Genomic DNA, 19,831 nt, shown 5'->3' with positions numbered 1-19,831 from the left:
AGCTTGTTTGTCTGATTCCCAGGGCATGTTCCAAGGGACTGGGCTACAAGACAATTGACCTCAGGGTACGGGTAGTAACGCTACAAGGTAACGTTTGGAGTCTTGAGTTACAACCAAGCAGCTCTATAATTGTTTGATATCTTCCTCCAAAATAAACATACAACTTAAGGACATTCTATGGTAAGTTTTTTTTAATTGACTTACCTTCCTTCATTTGCCAAATAGTTTACCAGGTCAGTGATGTTGTTGGTGTTTATCAGGTGCAGTTTCAACACTTGAAAGTATTTTGTCTTTGCCAAAATCCCAAACTCCTTCTTATTTCTGATATTATTCAGAACCAGATTTTGAATCTATAGAATGACAGGTATCGTCATATTAACAACGTGTTAAATGCCAAGTCCTAGTTAATTCCGAAACATTTCTGACAATCCGGAGTGAGACTGTCATCGTGATGTAACTCACTCCTTTGCGAGGGGGTGGGCCGGGGGACGGGGCTGCGTTGGCCCGTTTCAGTACTGTATACAGTGAATCAGTAGGAAGTAATTGTGGTTAAGCACTTTGGGACTTTGAATAAAGCACAGCAATAAACAAGACAGCCAGGGTCCCCGCCGTTAAAAAAATGTATAGGTTTTAATAAAAGCAAATGAATTGTATGTATTAACAAAAAGATTGAGACAGTAATTTTCCGCTTCATCCAGGTTTCGGGAAAACGATTACCTTCTAATACCTAATTTTTCATAGCAAAAAGGAGATGAAATTTTCTCTTACTTGATGTGAAAACCCTGCCAGCTGGCCAGTGCTCATGTGCTCCTCCAATTGCTGTAAAATGACCTGAGGGCTGCACGAGTTCAGAAAGGTCTAGAGAAAAAAATCAAAACATAGTTGACAGGAAAAGCATAATTACTACTCATGTCTGTCCAATCTGTAAAGTATTCACTTTTTAAATTTGAAATATCTTAAAGGATTTCTATTATAGGAAAAAATGCCCCTGTCAACCAAAAATTATTGAAATAAGGTAAGAAGCATTTTACAAAAATGCCCATTCCAACCGTAAGAGCTGTTTAATAGGCATGTTGTCATTCTAAGGGCCAAAAGGAATCTATTTAAATACTAGCACTTGGAAGAGCAGCAACAGATGAGGTTATGAATAGTCAGGAAAGAACAAAGTCAAAGATAAGCACAGACGGCTTTGACAAAAATAAAACGAGTAGAACAAACGACAAATGAAACATTTCCAGATGCTTTGTTCTACTTGCTCTGTGTTACAGCGGGAATGAGAGTTTTTTTGTTTGGTTTGTCCTCACCTGAGGATATTTTTCCATTGATTTTTTAGAGAGAGTGGAAGGGAGGGGGAAAGACAGAGAGAGAAACATTGATGTGAGAGACACACTGACTCATTGCCTGCCGCACACTCCCCGAACCGGGCCAGAGATTGAATCTGCAACTGAAGTACATGCCCTTGAACGGAATCGAACCTGGGACCCTTCAGTCCAAGGGCCGGTGCTCTAACCACTGAGCGAAATGGCAAAAGTTGTATTTTTTTTAAGTTTTGTCCTTATAGAGTCCTTGTGGCTCCCTTTGTGGCACCCACACACAGACCTGACTCTCCGCTCTCTTCTACCTCCCTCTTCCAATCACGAAGTCAAGCTGCCCTCCTCGTAGTCTTCTCCCTTCAGTTCACTTTCATTCATTGCTACCAACTACTTTGGGGATTGATCCCCTCACGCTTTCCTGGCCTCTCCACAAGGTTGCTGTGCATGGATTTAGTGAGATAATAGCTTCCCCAGAGTTTCATTTCTTGACACCTCTTTCCTCCGGTCAAGCTGACATGGATTATTCCTTCTGAAATATTTCTGATCGTTTCACTTTACTCTTCTGGGAAAACTGACTGTTCCCTACTGACAAAGATGCACTCTTAAGGCTTCTCTCAGACTAGCCTCCATCTAGCTTCCAGTCTTACCTTCCACTAAACCCCCCCACCCCACAATCCTGCCCTGTCCACACTGATGTGCCCCTGCTCTGCTGGTTTGGTGAAAAGAACACGCAACCTTTCTCAGGGGACATGCAAGGCTAAGACCTTCCATGTCTTTGGTAGCCCCAGAGGCATAATTTCCAAGATACCTTGATATGCTGGTGTCTTTTGTCTGAGTGGGGCAGGAGCATGAGACAGGCTAACGCAAAAGCTGGAAGCTCTAACTGGACATACTGCCTGGCGACTCCAACCATGTCGAGATCATCGGAAACGGGACATCTTGGAGAGAGCACACGATTAGTCACGAGATGGCACTGTCCGAGTCCCTTGTTTCTAGTGTTCCCCACCTGTTACTTGCCGATGCTTTCAGTAATCTTAAGACACTGAAGTGCTGTGCATAACACCTGCTTAGCAGTGAGCAACTCACGTCTGCTATGGCGTTCTTCCTGCAGTAAAAGGATCTACCCACAGGAATGCAGACCACTGGCTGCTGCTATGATTATGTCTGAAAGCCTCCACATAAAGACAAACGTTCTACGAGACAACACTGTGTCTGTCACTCAGGGTAGTCACAAACGGTACTCTATACTCACATTGAAATTGGGGACCAATGGCATATCTGGTTACCAGTGGTACCACACATGGAAAGTAGACATTATAAAAATAAGAGATATTTAATTTAAAAGCAAGTGGTAGGTTTACCTTCCCAAGATAAAGAAACTACCCCGTAACAGATATCTATTAAAAAGGAATTTCACAAGCAATAAATTGGATTTTTTTTTTTGGTAGGAAAACAAATATTTCACTTACTCGAGAATAGCAATGAGACTCTCACAACAATCTGATAACTGGCTGGGGCTTAAAGGACAAGAGGCTGAAAATAAACAAATAAAAACAATGTGTACACACGCACAACCACAAAATGCGACCCTCCATGGCCCAGAGGAGGGGACAGTACCTGAAAGCAGCGGGACCTGGACCACACGCTGCCAGGCCTTGCTGAAGTAGGGCACCTGTAGGGACAAGTGTGTCAGAACGCACGCCTGGGCCAGCAGAGGCTACTGGACAGTCACAGCACGCACACCCAGAGCTCACATGCTGGATGCTCAACCAAAGTCCTCAACTGATACCTCTGTGTTTGAGGTGATTAGATTGTAGGATTATTTTTCAGCAGCCCTGGCTGGGTAGCTTAGTTACAACAAATTAACATTTCTCTCTTTTTCTCTCTCAAAAGCAAAAAAACAAAAAAACAAAACAAAACCCCACTTAGTTGTACATTTAAAAGGGTGAATTTTACATGTGAATTATAATTTTTTTTTATTGTTAATTCTCACTTGAGGATATTTTTCCATTGCTTTTTAGAGAGAGCGGAAGGGAGGGGGAGAGGCAGAGAGAGAGCAAAATCAATGTGAGAGACACATCGATTGGTTGCCTCTCGCATGTGCCTTGACCAGGGCCAGGGATCAAGCCTGCAACCGAGGTACGTGCCCTTGACTGGTATTGAACCCGGCACCCTTCAGCCCGTGGTCTGAGGCTCTATCCACTGAGCCAAACTGGCTAGTGTGTGTGTGTGCATGTGTGTGTGTGTATCTTAATTTAAAAAAAATGAGATCTATATGTGTTGATATGTAACAATCCGGATGACACCAATACATTATATATTTTTATGTGATAATGATGATGTGGGTGCACAACTTATGAAATTTAGAAAAAAATAACGTGGTCTCTGACTTTAAAGATCTTCAAAGTCCACGAGGGGTGGTCGAACGTGTAATTAGGGTAAATTGTGCTCTGACAACCATCACAGATGAGCCAGCGCTTTGAGGTGTGATGCACGGAGCCTGGAGAACTGGGGAGAGTGAGGTCTTGGAGGAGGTGACATCGGAGCTGAGTGTTCCGAGTGTGAGCACCACTGTCAGGAACATCCTCCCACAGCAGATCCGTTCTGTCCTTTATTAAGGAGACAGTCACTGACCGGGCGTGCCCAGGAGTCACCAGGCCAGAGAGTATAGAGATTAAATTCTATAAAACTTACTTTAAAAAAAAATTACATACCTGCCACAAAGAATGGATGCTAGAAATGGCTGTTAAAACTTTCCTTAGATAAGGAATCTGTGGGAAAATAAACAAAAAACGAAATGTTCCAAAGATCACCAAAACAGAAAATTTCCACATGAGATATCGGATTCTTTCAAAGGAAGCATCAGTCAAATTCATCTTCCCTGAGAACCACCGGAGCAGTGCGCTTACACATCCACGAACATCAAACGAGGCCAGGGAGCCCTCCCTCCCTGTTTCCTGGGAGATCTGCATCATTCTGAGTCTGCACTTTCTCTGGCCTCACATGAAGTCCTGAGCCAGGGAGGGTGACGTTTGCACCATGCATCTGTTCAGTAGCGAGCATCGCCGGCAACGGCTGAAGCGCCGCCGGGCCAGAGCTGGAAACGACACTGCAGGGGAGGGTACCAAGTCTTACCATGTTGAAGCCAAGAAGCTTTTGCAAGAGTCCGTTCCACAGCTGCAGGTCATAGATTTTGTATTCTAAGCAAAGCTCAGTCACCAGTCTCACTGCCTACAGGAGAGAGAAGAGTCGTACTGCTCTACGGCACCAGACAATCAAACCACCTCTGCCAAAGGCATCCGACCCACCTGGGCTCCGACTGCCTCGGACACTAACTTCCCACAGACAACGAGGAGGAGGTGAAGCTCTACCCCTTCCTACCCAGGGCCATCTCTTCTCTCGTCCAGACGAGGAGAGACAGGCCTGGGGAAGGATGATTTCTCTTGAGAGGGATGGCCTTAGCCGTCAGGAAGAGAGGTAAGACGCCCAAGTCGCCTCGTCACCCGCAGGACAGGACAGAAGAAAAGCTCTCACAGCGGCAGACTTGCCCGGGAATAGTTCCTCTGGTTTTGTCTTTCAGGAAGCTGAGGTGACGGGTGCTCGGTGTACATACCATGGACTCGTGGCTGTGGTTTTTCCACAGGCCCTTAATCATGCCTTCCTTAGGACTGTTGCAAAATAATTCATAGGTGATGGGGATATTCAACATCTCAAAAGACGCCAGGAAAGTTATACATTTCAAGTAAGATCTGGAAAACAGAGGCATTCACAGTAAACATTCTCTTAGGCCACGTTTACACTTAAAATAAAAGCCACCATCTGGATAAATTAGGCCTGTTTGTTTTTAAATGCTTATTCTAGGTTTCTGAAAAGATCCACTGAATATAATATTAGGAAGACATCAGTTTGAGCAAGAGGCAGAAAACAGTGTCTAAAGGTCTCGCAGGAGAGAGGGGAAGGAGAGCTTCTCACAGGCCTGTTTCCCCGTTGCCAACATGTCAAGGACACCCAAGGTCCGTTTCCACGCCTCGCTAATGCCCTCTCCGAGGCACCGCCCTGCCAGCTACCCTCCCAAACAACGACCTGCTGCTGTTTCTTCTTGTTGTTGCCTATTTCTTAATGCGATTTGAAAAGTCTACTTACTTGACTTCTTCGATGGGCTTTTTGAAGAGCGATTCTATGGTTTCCTTGTCAGCCAAATACAGGAGACACTGAAGAGCCCGTGTTCTGTGGGCAAAGGTTAACTGACCCATATCTAATGTCTGTAAAACCAAACATGTTTGGGGAGTTGCATGTTTGCATGCTGTGCTTGAGTCAAAACTCAGGTAACACAAGCAACATCATTTTAAAAACATTTAAAGTCAATCTCCGTTCTGAGGGAGTCAGTAGTTGGCAAAGTGTGGTCCATGGAACCCTGAGGAGTGTTCCTCGAACTCATTCAGGAGGGAATGGTCAAAACTGTACTCCTAATAACACTGCTGGTTCAAATCGAAGAAGGGACGCCCCCTTGTGGCGGCGCTGCTGTATGCTGCACAGCCCGCAGTGGCAGCACTGAGAATGAGCGATGACCTCCACTCAGAAGGTTTGATGAAGCAGTAAAAATTAATTTGATTAAACCTCAACTCTTGAATAGATTAAGAGCTCACATTTGAGTATTAATTAATTAAAATGTACTCATGAATATTGTCTGACAAAATAGGAAGCGTGCGTCGGGCATACTGCAGCGTGATGGTTTTTTTCAGGGGAAAGCACGAGCCACTTTTCCTGGAAAGCCATTTTTACCTGAAATAATAACTGATATGCATGAAAAAAGGGGAAAATTCCCTCTCGCTGTCAAGGACACACCCTCAGCTTCTCACACTTTCCCCCTCTCCTTCCTCCTATCCTTCTAGCTACACCTTTGTCTCCCTGGGGTCCAATGGCCTCCGCACATTTCTACATGCTCAAGCCTGAAAGCAAAGAGGCCCTGCTGCCTTTAGGGGAAGCAAAAGGGATGGGTCTGTCCAGCTCAAATTCAGTGCGTGACTGGAGGGGAAGCCGTTGGGCAGGGCCCCGAGGCCAGGGTGGGGTTTTCTCTGGTTGGCCCCTTGCTATCAGGAATGCTGACCAACCAGGGAGTTAGCAACTGTGAGTGTAGATAACCTGTGGGAACTGGCACACCATTCGGTTTGCTAAGCGGGATGTTACAGAAGCCAGCACTACAGGGAGTTTGGCAGATATTACAAAGTAAGGCATACTTTGAATAAGTACACAAGTGAGCATTATCTTAATCACCTGTTAATGATATCGAGCGTGGCAAGTATGCAGAGAAAAATATTAAGCTGAGATGCAGGACATGAGTTTTGACTAAGTTCCCAGGACTTACAGTTGTAGCTGATGTTGCAAATATAAACAGCATTCTTGAACTATAATCAATCGGACGAGACTGAAGGAGATACAGGACTCTGAAAAAAGTTGTTATATTTAGATACACAGAGAAAGTCATTAGGCATCCCAAACAGAGATCTGAAGGGTTATGGGTCAAGGACATTTTTGCTTTCCCTTTTACCTAGATGATAACACAATAAACAGTCTTCTCATCCATCAAATGGCTAGTTGATCTCTGATCATTTAAATTCTATGTAAGAAATTGCCCTAACTGGTTTGGCTCAGTGGATAGAGTGTCAGCCTGCGGACTGAAGGGTCCCAGGTTCGATTCTGGTCAAGGGCATGTACTTTGGTTGCGGGCACATCCCCAGTAGGGGCTGTGCAGGAGGCAGCTGATCGATGTTTCTAACTCTCTATCCCTCTCCCTTCCTCTCTCTGTAAAAAAATCAATAAAATATATTAAAAAAAAATAAATTCTATGTAAGAAATTAACACAAACCATAGCTGCAAAATACACCAACTACTACACATGGACGATTTTGTTTTCAGTCACAAGATGGGATCAGTGGCACCGGCGTACTGGGCGGGTGTGGGGGGCGTGGAGCTTTCAGTGGGAAAAGGCCGGAAGTTACGCAATTGGCATGAAGGAAAAATCCCTTTTGGGCTCCTTTCTTGGGATTCTCTCTCTCTGAGTTGTTTCCACGACTTCCCTGGGGCTAATTTAGTCAGACATCCTAAGACCTGCCTCGTGCCAAAGGTGCCTCCACCCACAACACTATGCAAGCACTCAGTGAAGTCCAGAGGCAAGGAGGCCATGGGCGGGGGGGGGCGGGGCGCAGGCCAGCTCTGTCCGAACCAGGAGAGATTCTTTCCTTGGGCTGGTCCTTCCACGTCCTCTCTCAGATCTCCAGGGCTGATGCAGGGCTTCCTGGGGGACCTGACCTACTTGTGGCCTAGACCAGGAACGGCAGAAGCTAGCATGTGTGTCACCACGCCCTCTCCCACGCCTGGGCCAAGCAGCACTAACGGGTTACCACATTCTTTGTGATTCCGGCCCAGATAGTCTTCCCAGGAGAGCAAGTCGTGACCAATCAGACTGAGCACACTGGGTGAGACCGATGTGCCTTCTCTGGTCTCAGTCTCAGGTTGGAAGGGAGAAGAAATCCTGGTGGCCCACGGCTGAGCCAACCCAGCTCACCAGGGGGAGAGAACATAAAGGGGCCTTGGGCCTAGGTCTCAGCTAATCGGAAGTTTTCCTTTGCCTGAGGCGCAGTCTCTGCTAAAGTGTTCGAAGAGGCCTCGACATTAGTAGGAACTCGTTGAAGGTTCAGAAATTCTGAATCTTGGCTGCTGCTCATTTATTGCGCTGCAGATACTTATACCTGCTCACAGCCATTTATCAAAGAATTGGTTCTTCTCAGAGACTGATCCAAGCTCTATCAGGAAAGGGTTTTCAAAACCGACCTCTGACAAATTTACTAGTAAGATTCCGACTGGGCGAGAGGATATGGATAAATATAAGCAAAGAAAGAATACCTTCGCAGTGCTTCATCTTCTTGAAGTTCAAATATTTCTGATGGGTTCTTTGAGAAAGTAAAAAAGGAGAAAAAAAAGTCAAAACTTAATAAAGTTTGTTGAGCTAGATAAAATTATGGAAAATCTATTAGAAGAAAAACCCAATATAAAAATTGTCTACATGCAAGAAATTTCAGTACAATTCACTACTTTAAGATTCTTGCTTAGAAAATGGGTTTACTAACATTCATTCAGTCAAGAAAATATTTGCACATATTTGCATGGCCCATGGACACAGACCATGGGACAGTGAGGTCCTGGGACGGGGGGAGGGGTGTGGGAGGGTTGGAGGGGGTCAAGGGGGGAAAAAGGAGACATGTATACTACTTTCAATAATAAAGAATTATACCAAAAAAAGGAAAGAAAATATTTACTGAGCACTCACTAGGTGCCAGGCATCGTTCTGGGCACATGGGTTCCCTGAGTAAACAAAACCAACACTCCTGTCCTCCTGAAGCTTACAGCCATTGGGTAATTTTTAAAAGGACTCTATGAATTTTAAATGAGTCGCTCACTAATTCAGTATATTTTCATGGGATTTACAAAGCAATGTTTTAGGTGCTGTGTATGGACCAAGTTCCTGGCCTCGAGGAACTTTTCGGTTTAGAACTCCAAATGTGTAGGTTAAACCATTCTGGTTCCTGAGTCAACCACGTACTCTGAAGGGCCTAGATGTGCCTCTGACTCCTCTGTGCCCCCTGAAGCACAGATTTTGTTCTTGGTAAATACTTAGAGGAAACAGTACAGACATTTCTGCATTTGGATTGCTGAATCCCTCCATAAATTTAGATTTAATGATATTATTTCTAAAGAAACTGACATCGGCAAACCCACAATAAGAACTTTACAAACCAAACTGGCCTGCACCCTTCCAAAACAGTGTCTGTCAGAGTTAATAGAGGTTCAAGTGAGAATTCATGGACACATACAACAGTGTGGTGAAGGCCTGGGGAAGGGGCGGAGTGAGGTGGCGGGAGTCAATGTGGGGGAAGAGGACATCTGTAATACTTTCAACAACAAAGATAAATCGTAAAAAAAGAATTATCAATAGATATCAAATTGGGGCATATGCGTGGTGGGGGAGGAGTTTGAAGAGAAACAAAATATACTGTTTCAAAGTACCTCTCTCTAATAATTACAAAAGGAAACATAGTAACTGTGTAATAGAGAAATAGACAATATTTTCACTAAGGTATATAATTTTTTTTAATAGGTTTATTTGTGTTACATTATTTAAAAAAAATATTTTCATTGATTTCAGAGAGGAAGAGAGAGGGAGAGAGAGATAGAAACATCAATGATGAGAATCATTGATCAGCTGCCTCCTGCATGCCCCCCACTGGGGATCAAGTCCACAACCTGGGTATGTGCCCTCGACCAGAATCGAACCCGGAACCCTTCAGTCCATAGGCTGAGCTCTAGCCAGGGTTAAGTAAATTAACCTCACCTATTAGGGCAAACAGACATCTGGGCCAAATGTCATACCCTGAGAAGGACATAGTATCGTTTAGGTAGTACTCTGGCCCAAAATGCATAATTCGAATCTTATAATAAGAAGACATTATACAAATCCAAATTGAGGAGCAGCTTAGGAAATAACTGGATTCTTTTCTTTAAAAATGTCAGTGTCACCAACGACAAGGAAAAGTCATGGAACTGTTCTAGTTTAAAAGAGATTACAAATGTAACAAATAAATGTTGCACATAATCCTGAACTTGATCCTGATCCCTGGAGGAAAACTTGCTATAAAGAACATTATTGGGACAAATGGTTAAATTGTAACATGGACTATAGATTCAAGTCTGTTTGTATTGTATCAATATTATGTCAATATTAAATTATCTGACTTTGATAATTATACTGTGGTTAAGTAAGAGAAAAGCCTTGTTCTTAGGAAATATGCTTGTTACTATTAAAGGGTAAAGGGGCAAGACATATGCAATTTACTCTCAAATGGTTCAGAAAAATATTATGAATATATATATAATGGGGAGAGTAATAAAGCAAATATGGGAAAACGTTGAACTCTGATGGAGCTGGGTGAGGGATAGACAGGAATTCTTTCATACTACTGCAACTTTTCTGTATGATTGAAATTACTTCAGAATAAAGTAAGTCCCACGATCTGAGTGTAAGACAGGCCATTTCTTTTATACCTATATTCACCTGGAATCACCAATTAAAAGGTAAAAATAGTTGCAAAACAATATTTAAGCTAAAAGAAAAAGTGGCCCAGCCGGTGTGGCTCAGCGATTGAGCATCCACCTATGAACCAGGAGGTCACGGCTTGATTCCCAACCAGGGCACATGCCCAGGTTGTGCGCTCAATCCCCAGTGTGGGGCGTGCAGGAGGCAGCTGATCAATGATTCTCTTTTATCACTGATGTTTTTTTTCATCTCTCTCCCTTTCTCTCTGAAATCATTAAAAATACACATATTTTTAAAAAAGTAAACGTCATTAAAACTCATCAGAGAATAGGAGGTACTAAACTAAACAAAGGTTTCTTCTTTTAAGATTCTGTGTTCCTAAGTAGAAGGTTCTCCCAGTGAGAGACAACAGATATGGAAGATACTCTTGAGGACAAACTTACTTCGCCAGGTTTTGTGGATGGGCACAGCCATTTTTTCAGCAACATGTCCCACACTTTTTCCAAATTAATTTCATTGACTTCGGCTATTTCTTTAGCTGCTGCGTGAATATCTAAAATATTCAAGATGAAGAATTAAAAAAAGAAAAGTCCACATTCTCAATGCAAGAGAACTGGGAATCAAAATGATAGCTCTCCTTGGACCACAAGATAGCAAGGGTGTTGTCCTCACCGGGATAGTCCTTGCCAGAGGCATTCTGAATTCTGAGGCTGATGCTAGGATGTTCGTACAGACTGACGATGAGATGTGCTGGTTTTCCAATCACCCTCAGATACTCCGCCGTGTTCAGCTTGTGGGCTATGAGCACGGCCTCTGTGCCTGATCGCCGGTACTGAATGTGGAGCTTCTTCAACAAGGCCTCGGCTTTCTCACGAGTTTCCTCCTTTAAAAATTCCCAAGCACAGAGAAACGCTTGCTTTCTCAATCTCAAGGGAGACACAGAATAGCCTTCTTTACCAATCCTGGGAGGGAGGGCCCTGCCTTAGTTACATCCTTAAGGATCCAATACAAAGGCCTCATTTTTTTTCCATTTTAGGCATCCAACCCTGGAAAAGCTTACCACCAGGGCAGGATGAGGAGGCATGCTAGGTGAGCACAATTTAAATAAAAAGAAAGAGGAGCCTTCTATTTCAGCGTTCAGACACACCTTAGGTGGGATATTCTGTAGCCATTTCTCGGTTAAATACAGGCAGAATTTCAAAGTGGACATCTTGAAGGAACCTGAAAAGATAAAGAAGAGAGCAGATCTTAATCCTTTCAAAACAATGTGTTTTAGTCAAATTAGCAAGTTTTTTATTTTAGTTACAAAAATGCATGCTCACAGTAAAGAACAACCTAAACAGGACAGAAAAGTACCAACCAGGAAGCAAACGCAGAGGCCCCTTCTTTAGCTTCCATTTCTATTTCTGAGCCTTATACTCCTCCCAAGTCTCCTGTGTGGGCGCACACACATTTTAACCCAAAGGGGATAAGATCATACACATAGTACAATTTGCTGTTCTCACTTAATATACATCTTGGCCCTTTGTGACAGCATGGATGGATCTGGAGAGCATTGTGCTAAGTGAAATAAGCCAGTCAGAGAAAGACAAGCACCACATGATCTCAATCATTTCTGGAATCTAATGAACACAATAAACTAACATGCAAAATAGAGACAGACTCACAGATAGAGAACAGGCTGACAACTGTTTGGGTGGAGGGGGGGAGGGCGTGGGATTGGGGGATCGAGGGATTGAGTAAAAAATTTAAAAAAAGAAAAACTTATGGGCACAGACAACAGTGTGGTGATTGTTCGAGGCGGGGGGGCTAGGGAAAGGTGGAGAAGAGTATAGGAGGGATTAATGGTGATGGAAAGAGAGTTGACTTGGGGTGGTGAACACACAATACAGTGTACAGATGATGTGATGTGGAATTGTGCACATGAAATCTGTGTAATTTTGTTATCTGTGGTCACCCCAATAAATTCAATAAAAAGGAAAAAATATATGTATACGTATATAACATTTGGACATCTTTCCAAATCAACTACATAGCATTCTATTCTAAGAATGTGCTCTATTTTTTAAACCACTTCCTGACCAATGAACATTTTTTTAAAATAGTTTTTTTCAAGTTTTGTTACAACAAAAACCATGGGAACGCGTACCTGTGTTTGTGTACCTGTTTGATTAGGTGAGACTATCTAAGGACTCATTATTGGAAGTATGACTGGATAGTGGGAAGTTAAGCATCAATTCATATTCCCACCGTCGAGGTGGGGCCCGTATCCACACGCCCTGAGCAAGCAGCAAGGAGCCTTACTTCCCCGACTGGGGCCATTATAACATCCAGCAGTAAAACAAGTGAAGAGAGAGGGCACATACTTTTCTGAAGTATCATATTTCTTCTCCTCAAAGCTATAAACATAGTTTTGTTTTGTTTTTTTACTAAAAGTTCACAAAGCAACTCAGCTGGCCATTCTAAGGGCAGTTAAAGGAAGAACCCCTACCTTCTGGGATATCCTGGGCAAGACTGAAGGCAATAGCTACCGCCCACTCCGGGTTGACTATCGACAGTAAGTAGGATTCGATGGTCTGAGCAATCTTGGTTATTTCCTTGTTAATCAATGTTGAGGACTTCGCTTGTGGTGACTTCACTAGTTTTGGCTTCAGTTTTTTTTCAAAGACATGCTTGGCGACAGACACATACAGAGTGTCCAAAGAAAACTTCAAAGAAGAAAAAAAGAAAAGTTAAGGCTGATTGATGGGTGAAAGAAAGCAGCATAAAGTCCTCCCCACAGGATCCGACTAACAAAAGGGTAAGGAAACGCCTTACAGAGCTGGCACCTGTTACCTTCATTAGCTTGGAAATGAGCAGCAGTGTCGGGAAGGACTCCTCGCTGAGCTCCGTAGCTGGAAAGGAAACAAGGACGGTGGGATTGGCTTAAGAAGAAAGTGTTGGCTACTCAGTAAAATTCGTAAGAAGTTAAAGAACGTACAGAGGATTTTCCAGAAGTTCTGTGCGGTGCCAAAAAATATGAGGTGGAAAGGCAGCCTGGTTTGGGCGGCAGATGGCAACGTTATCACGTGCTCCAACATATACTGATACTCGAGGTCCACTGGGGGGGAAATTCTCCTGTAGGACTTCAGGTGCTTTAGAAGACTCAAGGCCTGTATCACAAGAAAAAACATTTTCCTTTGAGATTAAATTAACCCTAAGTGTTTTAAAATCATCTACCTCTTGACTGGCCGGTGTAGCTCAGTGGTTGAGCGTCAACCTATGTATGAACTAGGAGGTCCTGGTTTCATTGTGGGCTTGGTCCCAGTGAGGGGCATGCAGGAGGCAGCTGATCAATGATTCTCTCTCATCACTGATGTTTCTCTTTCTCTTTCTCTCCCTCTCTCTCTCCCCCTTCCCCTCCCTCTCTGAAATTAAAAAAAAAAAAAAATCACCTAACTCTATACCATCATAGATTTCTGTTTCTGAGACAGTACTGTTTTCATCAAGATGATGGAAATCTTTTGTAGTTTTACCTTTAATGTTATTCTTCTAAACCAGTGATGGCGAAGCTTTTCAGCTCGGCGTGTCAGCCTTTTGATTTATATTTTTGATATTTATTTTATATATTTAAATGCCATTTAACAAAGAAAAATCAACCAAAAAAATGAGTTTGCGTGTCACCTCTGACACGCGTGTCATAGGTTCACCATCACTGTTCTAAACCATAATTAATATGGTCATGAAAAAAATTATACCATGTAAATCCATGGAACCCTGTTGCTGGTAGGATGTTTGGTAAAGGAGAGTGTTCCCTATGCTCTCTTCAAATAGTTTGAGAGCTATCTCCAAAACACTTGATTTCATTTTAAATATAGAGGCAGTAGATCTAAAATTAATCCTCTATATCCTTTACTTCTCTTTGGTTTAGATCTCATATTTCTCAGACTTATATAAACTACCTTTTGAATCAACTCATTCTAATTTTTAAAAAATCCAATTTAAAAAGAAGATATAAAAGCTTCTATGATCAAATTCAGAAAAAAAACTAAGAAGTTACTGAAAGTACAGAAATAGAATGAGTGAGTCCTAAACCTACCTACTAAGAGAGAAAAGCTGACTCAAACGTAGGTCCCACATACATGACCTACCCTCCGCCATAACAAATAGTTTTGCCTTAATTTTTCCAAATCAGTCTGTTACTGACTTCGTTCTCTTAGATTTAAATCGCCTCAGTACAGCAAAAACGGAATTAAGGTAAATGATAAAAATATGGGAAGCACGAAGAAACTTTTTATTTCTGTATCCCTTTTAAAGAAAGGAACTAGAATAAAACGTGGAGTTGTAAGGAACCTCAAAAGACCGTCCAGTGAGACATCGGATAACTAATTTTTTAAGGATCCAAATAAAAATAAAAAGATAATTTAAAAATATATTTATTATACCTGGTTAATATTAATGTTGGTTATTTTTTCATCGGCTCTTTCGATAACTTTCAGGACAACTTCAACCATTTCATAGTCATAGGGATCCAACTATATAAAAACAAAAATATATCAAAACCTGAGAAGATGGTACCTGGCTGGTAGTTGGTTTTATTCAGTTATGTTCATTAGTACAGAGACTGCAAATACAAAATCTCAGTGCACAGCAACGGTAAATTAGATTATTCTTTAAAAAACATTTTCTCACTTCTAAAATTAGTTCTGTTAGGATAAACATACATGCTTTAAAATGTCTCAAAATGCCTTTTTTAAAAAGCTGGATAAAGCAATGTTGTTTTAATAAAGAAAGAGATTCGTACAGGCCTAAAACCCTAAAGAGATAAACATATTAAAATTTTATAATTTTGAAAGATTTTAAAATTAAAATTCTATTTCTTCCATTTATGATGGGAAAATTAGAATAGAAGGAAACTGACCTTTTCTTGGAAATGACATAACTAGAGTGTGGCCTCTAAGCAAATGTCTCCAAGGGTTCCATTCCAGCTCTAATCATATACAGACTGAATAATTAATTGGGTGGCATCTATATGTTTATTAAAAGGGAATATTCTCTTTGTTCTTTGTTCCTACTTACACATCATTAGGTTTTTTTCCTTCATTTTTTAAATGCCAACCCAAGGCACATGAATAACACTGAACAAAGTGGGAAGATGATCTCTATGGTGCCTAGAAATTTTGAGCAAGTTACATATAATTTTTGGCTGAAGTGCAAGCAAAATATAAAACTGAAGTATTTCTTAGAATCTTATTTCCCCTTCCTTCGAACTTCATCCCACCACCAAACTACCTCTTGACCTAAAAATTCCAACTCTCAGATCTCCTAACAAAAATAATTAAACAAGAAGGCAAACATGTATGCATGAAGATATTCATTGTAACAATTTATAGTAAAAAAAAAATTAACAAATAATTTAAACGTTCATCTATAAAGGCCTGATAAAACACAGATTTCACCCATATTGTGGAATAACAAATATGTATTTGTCAAAAATGAGATAGATGGATATTTACTGACATTTAATAACAATACAGTAAGTGAAAAAAGAGAGTAACAGGATAATATATTTAGTGTAAGATAGTCACCAAGCTATTAACATTTTTATCTATGGAAGTAGGGTTAAAATTTTTCACTTTTTAGGTTTATACTTTTCTCTCTAGTTTTTCAAAGAATATGTGCTATTTATTAAAATCTGAAAAAAAAAAGGCTGTATCTACTTTTTAAAAAAAGAAAAACTGCTGTATTAAGCTATATTAAAAATCTAAAATTACTTCAAAAGTAAAAATTATTAAAATAACGCAGGGCTTACATTTCCAATTTGGTCCTATAGAGCTAATTAAGGGGAGATGGGCATTTACAATGACCCGAGGTGCTCCTTCCACCAGCCCTCTCCCTTAGAGAGTCTGCCGCCAAGGCCGACGACCACGCTCACTTCCCCACACCCTACCTTATGGAGTATCCCACTCAGACTGATGACCAAGTCTTTGGTGCTCGTCAGCAAAGGCACCATTTCCAGGGCTTTGGCCAGGAGTCTGGCGTGCTGCCGCGTTGCGGAGGCCGAGCTCGCGTCCCCCTGGCTGTGGCTGGTGTTCGTGTTGTGGAGCAGAGTTTCAATGAACAGCTGAAGAGCTGCGTCACAGTTCAGCTGAAAGGTGCTAAGAGAAGTATTCGGTTACACACCAAGCCCTGCAAATGCACACGTTTCCACACAAATATCTCGGAAAACTTAAGTTCCCGCTCCTATCGCTGAAATCTAACCCTCCTGTTGTCCAGTCTTTTTTTTTTTTTAAATATATTTTATTGATTTTTTACAGAGAGGAAGAGAGAGAGATAGAGAGCTAGAAACATCGATGAGAGAGAAACATCGATCAGCTGCCTCCTGCACACCTCCTATTGGGGATGTGCCCGCAACCAAGGTACATGCCCTTGGCCGGAATCGAACCAGGGACGCTTTAGTCCGCAGGCCGATGCTCTATCCACTGAGTCAAACCGGTTAGGGCCTGTTGTTCAGTCTTATAATCAATCAGCTAATCTACCTGTCACTGGAGTTAACTATTGCCTTGGCTATTAGCAGAGTCTCTGGAACCAGAGAGAGCAGACAGCTCTTCTTAAAATTGAAGGTATTCATGCTCAAGATGAGACTGAATTCTATCTAGGCAAGAGATATGTAAATTGACGATAATATGCAATAAAAACTGTAAAAATAAAGAGATGTGTGAAAGCTCTTTGAAACTAATAATGTGCCAGGAAATAGGTCATTCTATTAGAAACATCTAAGATATAAATTACCAATCATCTATTCCTACTCATCACAGTAAATTTTATCTGTAAGTAACATTTAATCTTTAATTTTTTTATTCACTTATTAAACTATTTTTTAAAATTCTCCCTAAATCCTACTTTTCACTGATTTTTTATTTAAGATTACCTTGCTCCTAAATTGATCTGAGTTAGACGTTTAATTGCTCAAAAGAATACTCCCAAACTTCCCTGACTTTGGGAGTCATCTGCAGCTCCTATTAAGGATCAGATTCCTGGGCCTTTGCCCAGACCTGCTGGAGAAACACCAGGGAGGGGCCCAGGAATCTGTATTTTTTAAATCATGTGTCCTAGGTGATGCTTATCATGAGGGGAGTTTGGGAAAAGACTTAAAAAGGTGTTATCTTAAGAGAATTTAATCCTGGATTTATTCAGTTTGAGGATGAGCAAAAGAAAACATCATGCCTAGCCAATGTGGCTCAGTGGTTGAGTGTTGACCTATCAACCAGGAAGTCACGGTTTGATTCCCAGTCAGAGTACATGCCTGGGTTTTGGGCTGGATCCCCAAATTGGGGTGGCGGGGGTCGGGGAGGGGAGAGGAACATCAGAGGTCTGGGGACCACAGTAATAACCATCCCTACTACTGTGTTCTCACGGTAAGGATTGCCACAGTTTGTATGGCTAACAGCAAAAATACCATTCAAGTTTTAAGAGTTACCTGCAATATTCCAGAAGGAGGCTTGTGTCCATATCTGTATTCTCCACAAGAGCTTTAATGAGGTCTTTCTTGGTGAGAAAATGTTGCCTGAAAACCGGCTGAAAAGAAATCTAGAAATAAAAAGAGCAAAACAAAAAAATCCACTTAACTGAAATGCATTAGAATAAGGGCACCATTGTGCTGTGCCTTTTTACTATCCTTTTTTTTTTAATAGAAAAGCATTTTTCTGAGACTCCCCCACTTGTTTTTTTAGCACACTACCCAACTTGACCACCATTCGGAGACTTCAGGTATATTTTGCGGTGGATCCTAAATCTCTCTCAGTCACACTAACCCTTGCCTCTTCATCGGTAAGTTTGGTTGTTAGCAACAACCAGTCCCATGACTGCACAGGAGTTACACCCCAAAACACATACCATTTCTGTAGTGGTTACATTCTTGGTAGGTCAACTATTTGCAAATTAAATAAAACGTTTTACATTTATAGTAAAGAAAACAGGATTTTGTTTGTGTTTGAAAAGTAAAAATAAGGGCCATTTACTTTTCCCTAGTCGGAGTTCTTAAAGCTTACTGCACCTGTACATACATTTTAATATTATCTTAAACCAAGTAATAGCAGCACAAAAGTATAAGGCTAAAGGCTAGGCCTGAAATAGTATAAACGTCAATTAATGCTGGACATATTCCTATAAATGAGAAAGGTAAACAGATGAAAATGATGTCAAGCCTCTTTTAATTTCCTTAAAAATATAGAGAAAAGAAAATGAGACAAAAGGCCTCTACTTCTTTGAAAGCACCAGTGAGTGTACTTAATATATACGTACACACATATAAAACATACATATACATATATACCATATGTACACATATACACACACACACACACACACACACACACACACACACATTATATGTATATATATTTCTCTCCCCAAAAGTAAAGAATGAGATCTTTGAAGTTTTCTAACTGGGTAGATCAGTGATGGCGAACCTTTTGAGCTCGGCATGTCAGCATTTTGAAAAACCCTAACTTAACTCTGGTGCCGTGTCACATAGAGAAATTTTTTGATATTTGCAACCATAGTAAAACAAAGACTTACATTTTTGATATTTATTTTATATATTTAAATGCCATTTAACAAAGAAAAATCAACCAAAAAAATGAGTTCGCGTGTCACCTCTCACACGCGTGTCATAGGTTCGCCATCACTGGGGTAGATGTTAGAATGTATGGAATTTTTGGTACCACAGAGAATACTTACACCAAGTTTACCAAGGCGAATACCCCACTGGGCATCAGTACTGAGTTCACGAAATCTGAGCTCCATTTCTGTTTCGTGATAGAGACTGGCCAGCTGAGAGCCCACCAGAGATATTGCCTAAAAAATGAAAACAAGTAAAATTCAACTGCACACAGAATATGTTCCAACACCTTTTAGATGAAAACCAACAATAAAAATCATAACCTTTCTTTGTGCTAATAATGTGACATGCTATATATTGCTCTGTACACAGTCATTGCTTATACAACATTCAGGTCATTCAGCTTTTGGCACGATGCCATCAATTTAGCCTGGCTTTCCTTCATAAGAAAAGACCAAATTGTAGTTATCCTGCAAAAGCAACTCCCCCTTCCCCAGGGCAAATTTTAAAACACACACATCAAAGAGAAATTTTGCATCAATTAAACTTTGTCCTACAAAAAAGAACAAGGTCATAGCTCAAAGGACTCCAATACACTAGAGTAAGCATAAGAAATGAGGTCTATGGCTGCGTACAGATTTTAAGAAATAAAACATTGTAATTCTTTTGGTTGAGCAATGCTTAGAACCTGCATACATTCACCGAAGTGCCACTAGTCAAGCAAAAGCTGGTAGAAACCAAGTGAGGTAGTATAACATTCCTTCTGTGAAATCTTAAGATCTGATGGCAAAGCCAACTTCTTTTCCCCCTAAATCTTCAATATTT

The 19,831-nt window shown here is 41.2% G+C and overlaps 1 protein-coding gene across 1 annotated transcript in view; it reads right to left on the bottom strand.

Annotated features, from left to right (window-relative positions):
- KNTC1 (kinetochore associated 1) overlaps window positions 1-19,831 on the bottom strand; it is a 61,740-nt gene that overhangs the window by 1,753 nt on the left and 40,156 nt on the right. Inside the window, exons 40-60 of the mRNA XM_005875566.2 lie at window positions 19,126-19,242; window positions 17,864-17,973; window positions 16,334-16,541; window positions 14,829-14,918; window positions 13,385-13,556; window positions 13,240-13,298; window positions 12,896-13,112; window positions 11,552-11,625; window positions 11,077-11,287; window positions 10,848-10,957; window positions 8,217-8,263; window positions 6,679-6,757; window positions 5,457-5,575; window positions 4,927-5,062; window positions 4,449-4,544; window positions 4,028-4,084; window positions 2,931-2,985; window positions 2,783-2,846; window positions 2,122-2,251; window positions 769-858; window positions 205-350 (exon numbers count right to left, since the gene is read on the bottom strand). Of these exons, the coding sequence (XP_005875628.1) occupies window positions 205-350; window positions 769-858; window positions 2,122-2,251; window positions 2,783-2,846; window positions 2,931-2,985; window positions 4,028-4,084; window positions 4,449-4,544; window positions 4,927-5,062; window positions 5,457-5,575; window positions 6,679-6,757; window positions 8,217-8,263; window positions 10,848-10,957; window positions 11,077-11,287; window positions 11,552-11,625; window positions 12,896-13,112; window positions 13,240-13,298; window positions 13,385-13,556; window positions 14,829-14,918; window positions 16,334-16,541; window positions 17,864-17,973; window positions 19,126-19,242 (2,387 nt within the window). The remainder of the gene's footprint in view (window positions 1-204; window positions 351-768; window positions 859-2,121; window positions 2,252-2,782; window positions 2,847-2,930; window positions 2,986-4,027; window positions 4,085-4,448; window positions 4,545-4,926; window positions 5,063-5,456; window positions 5,576-6,678; window positions 6,758-8,216; window positions 8,264-10,847; window positions 10,958-11,076; window positions 11,288-11,551; window positions 11,626-12,895; window positions 13,113-13,239; window positions 13,299-13,384; window positions 13,557-14,828; window positions 14,919-16,333; window positions 16,542-17,863; window positions 17,974-19,125; window positions 19,243-19,831) is intronic.

The sequence above is a fragment of the Myotis brandtii genome, unplaced genomic scaffold (genome assembly GCF_000412655.1).
Source record: "Myotis brandtii unplaced genomic scaffold, ASM41265v1 scaffold463, whole genome shotgun sequence".
Lineage (NCBI taxonomy): Eukaryota > Metazoa > Chordata > Mammalia > Chiroptera > Vespertilionidae > Myotis > Myotis brandtii.
The sequence above is the reverse complement of the archived record's forward strand: the minus strand, read 5'-3'. Positions and strand labels throughout refer to the sequence as shown.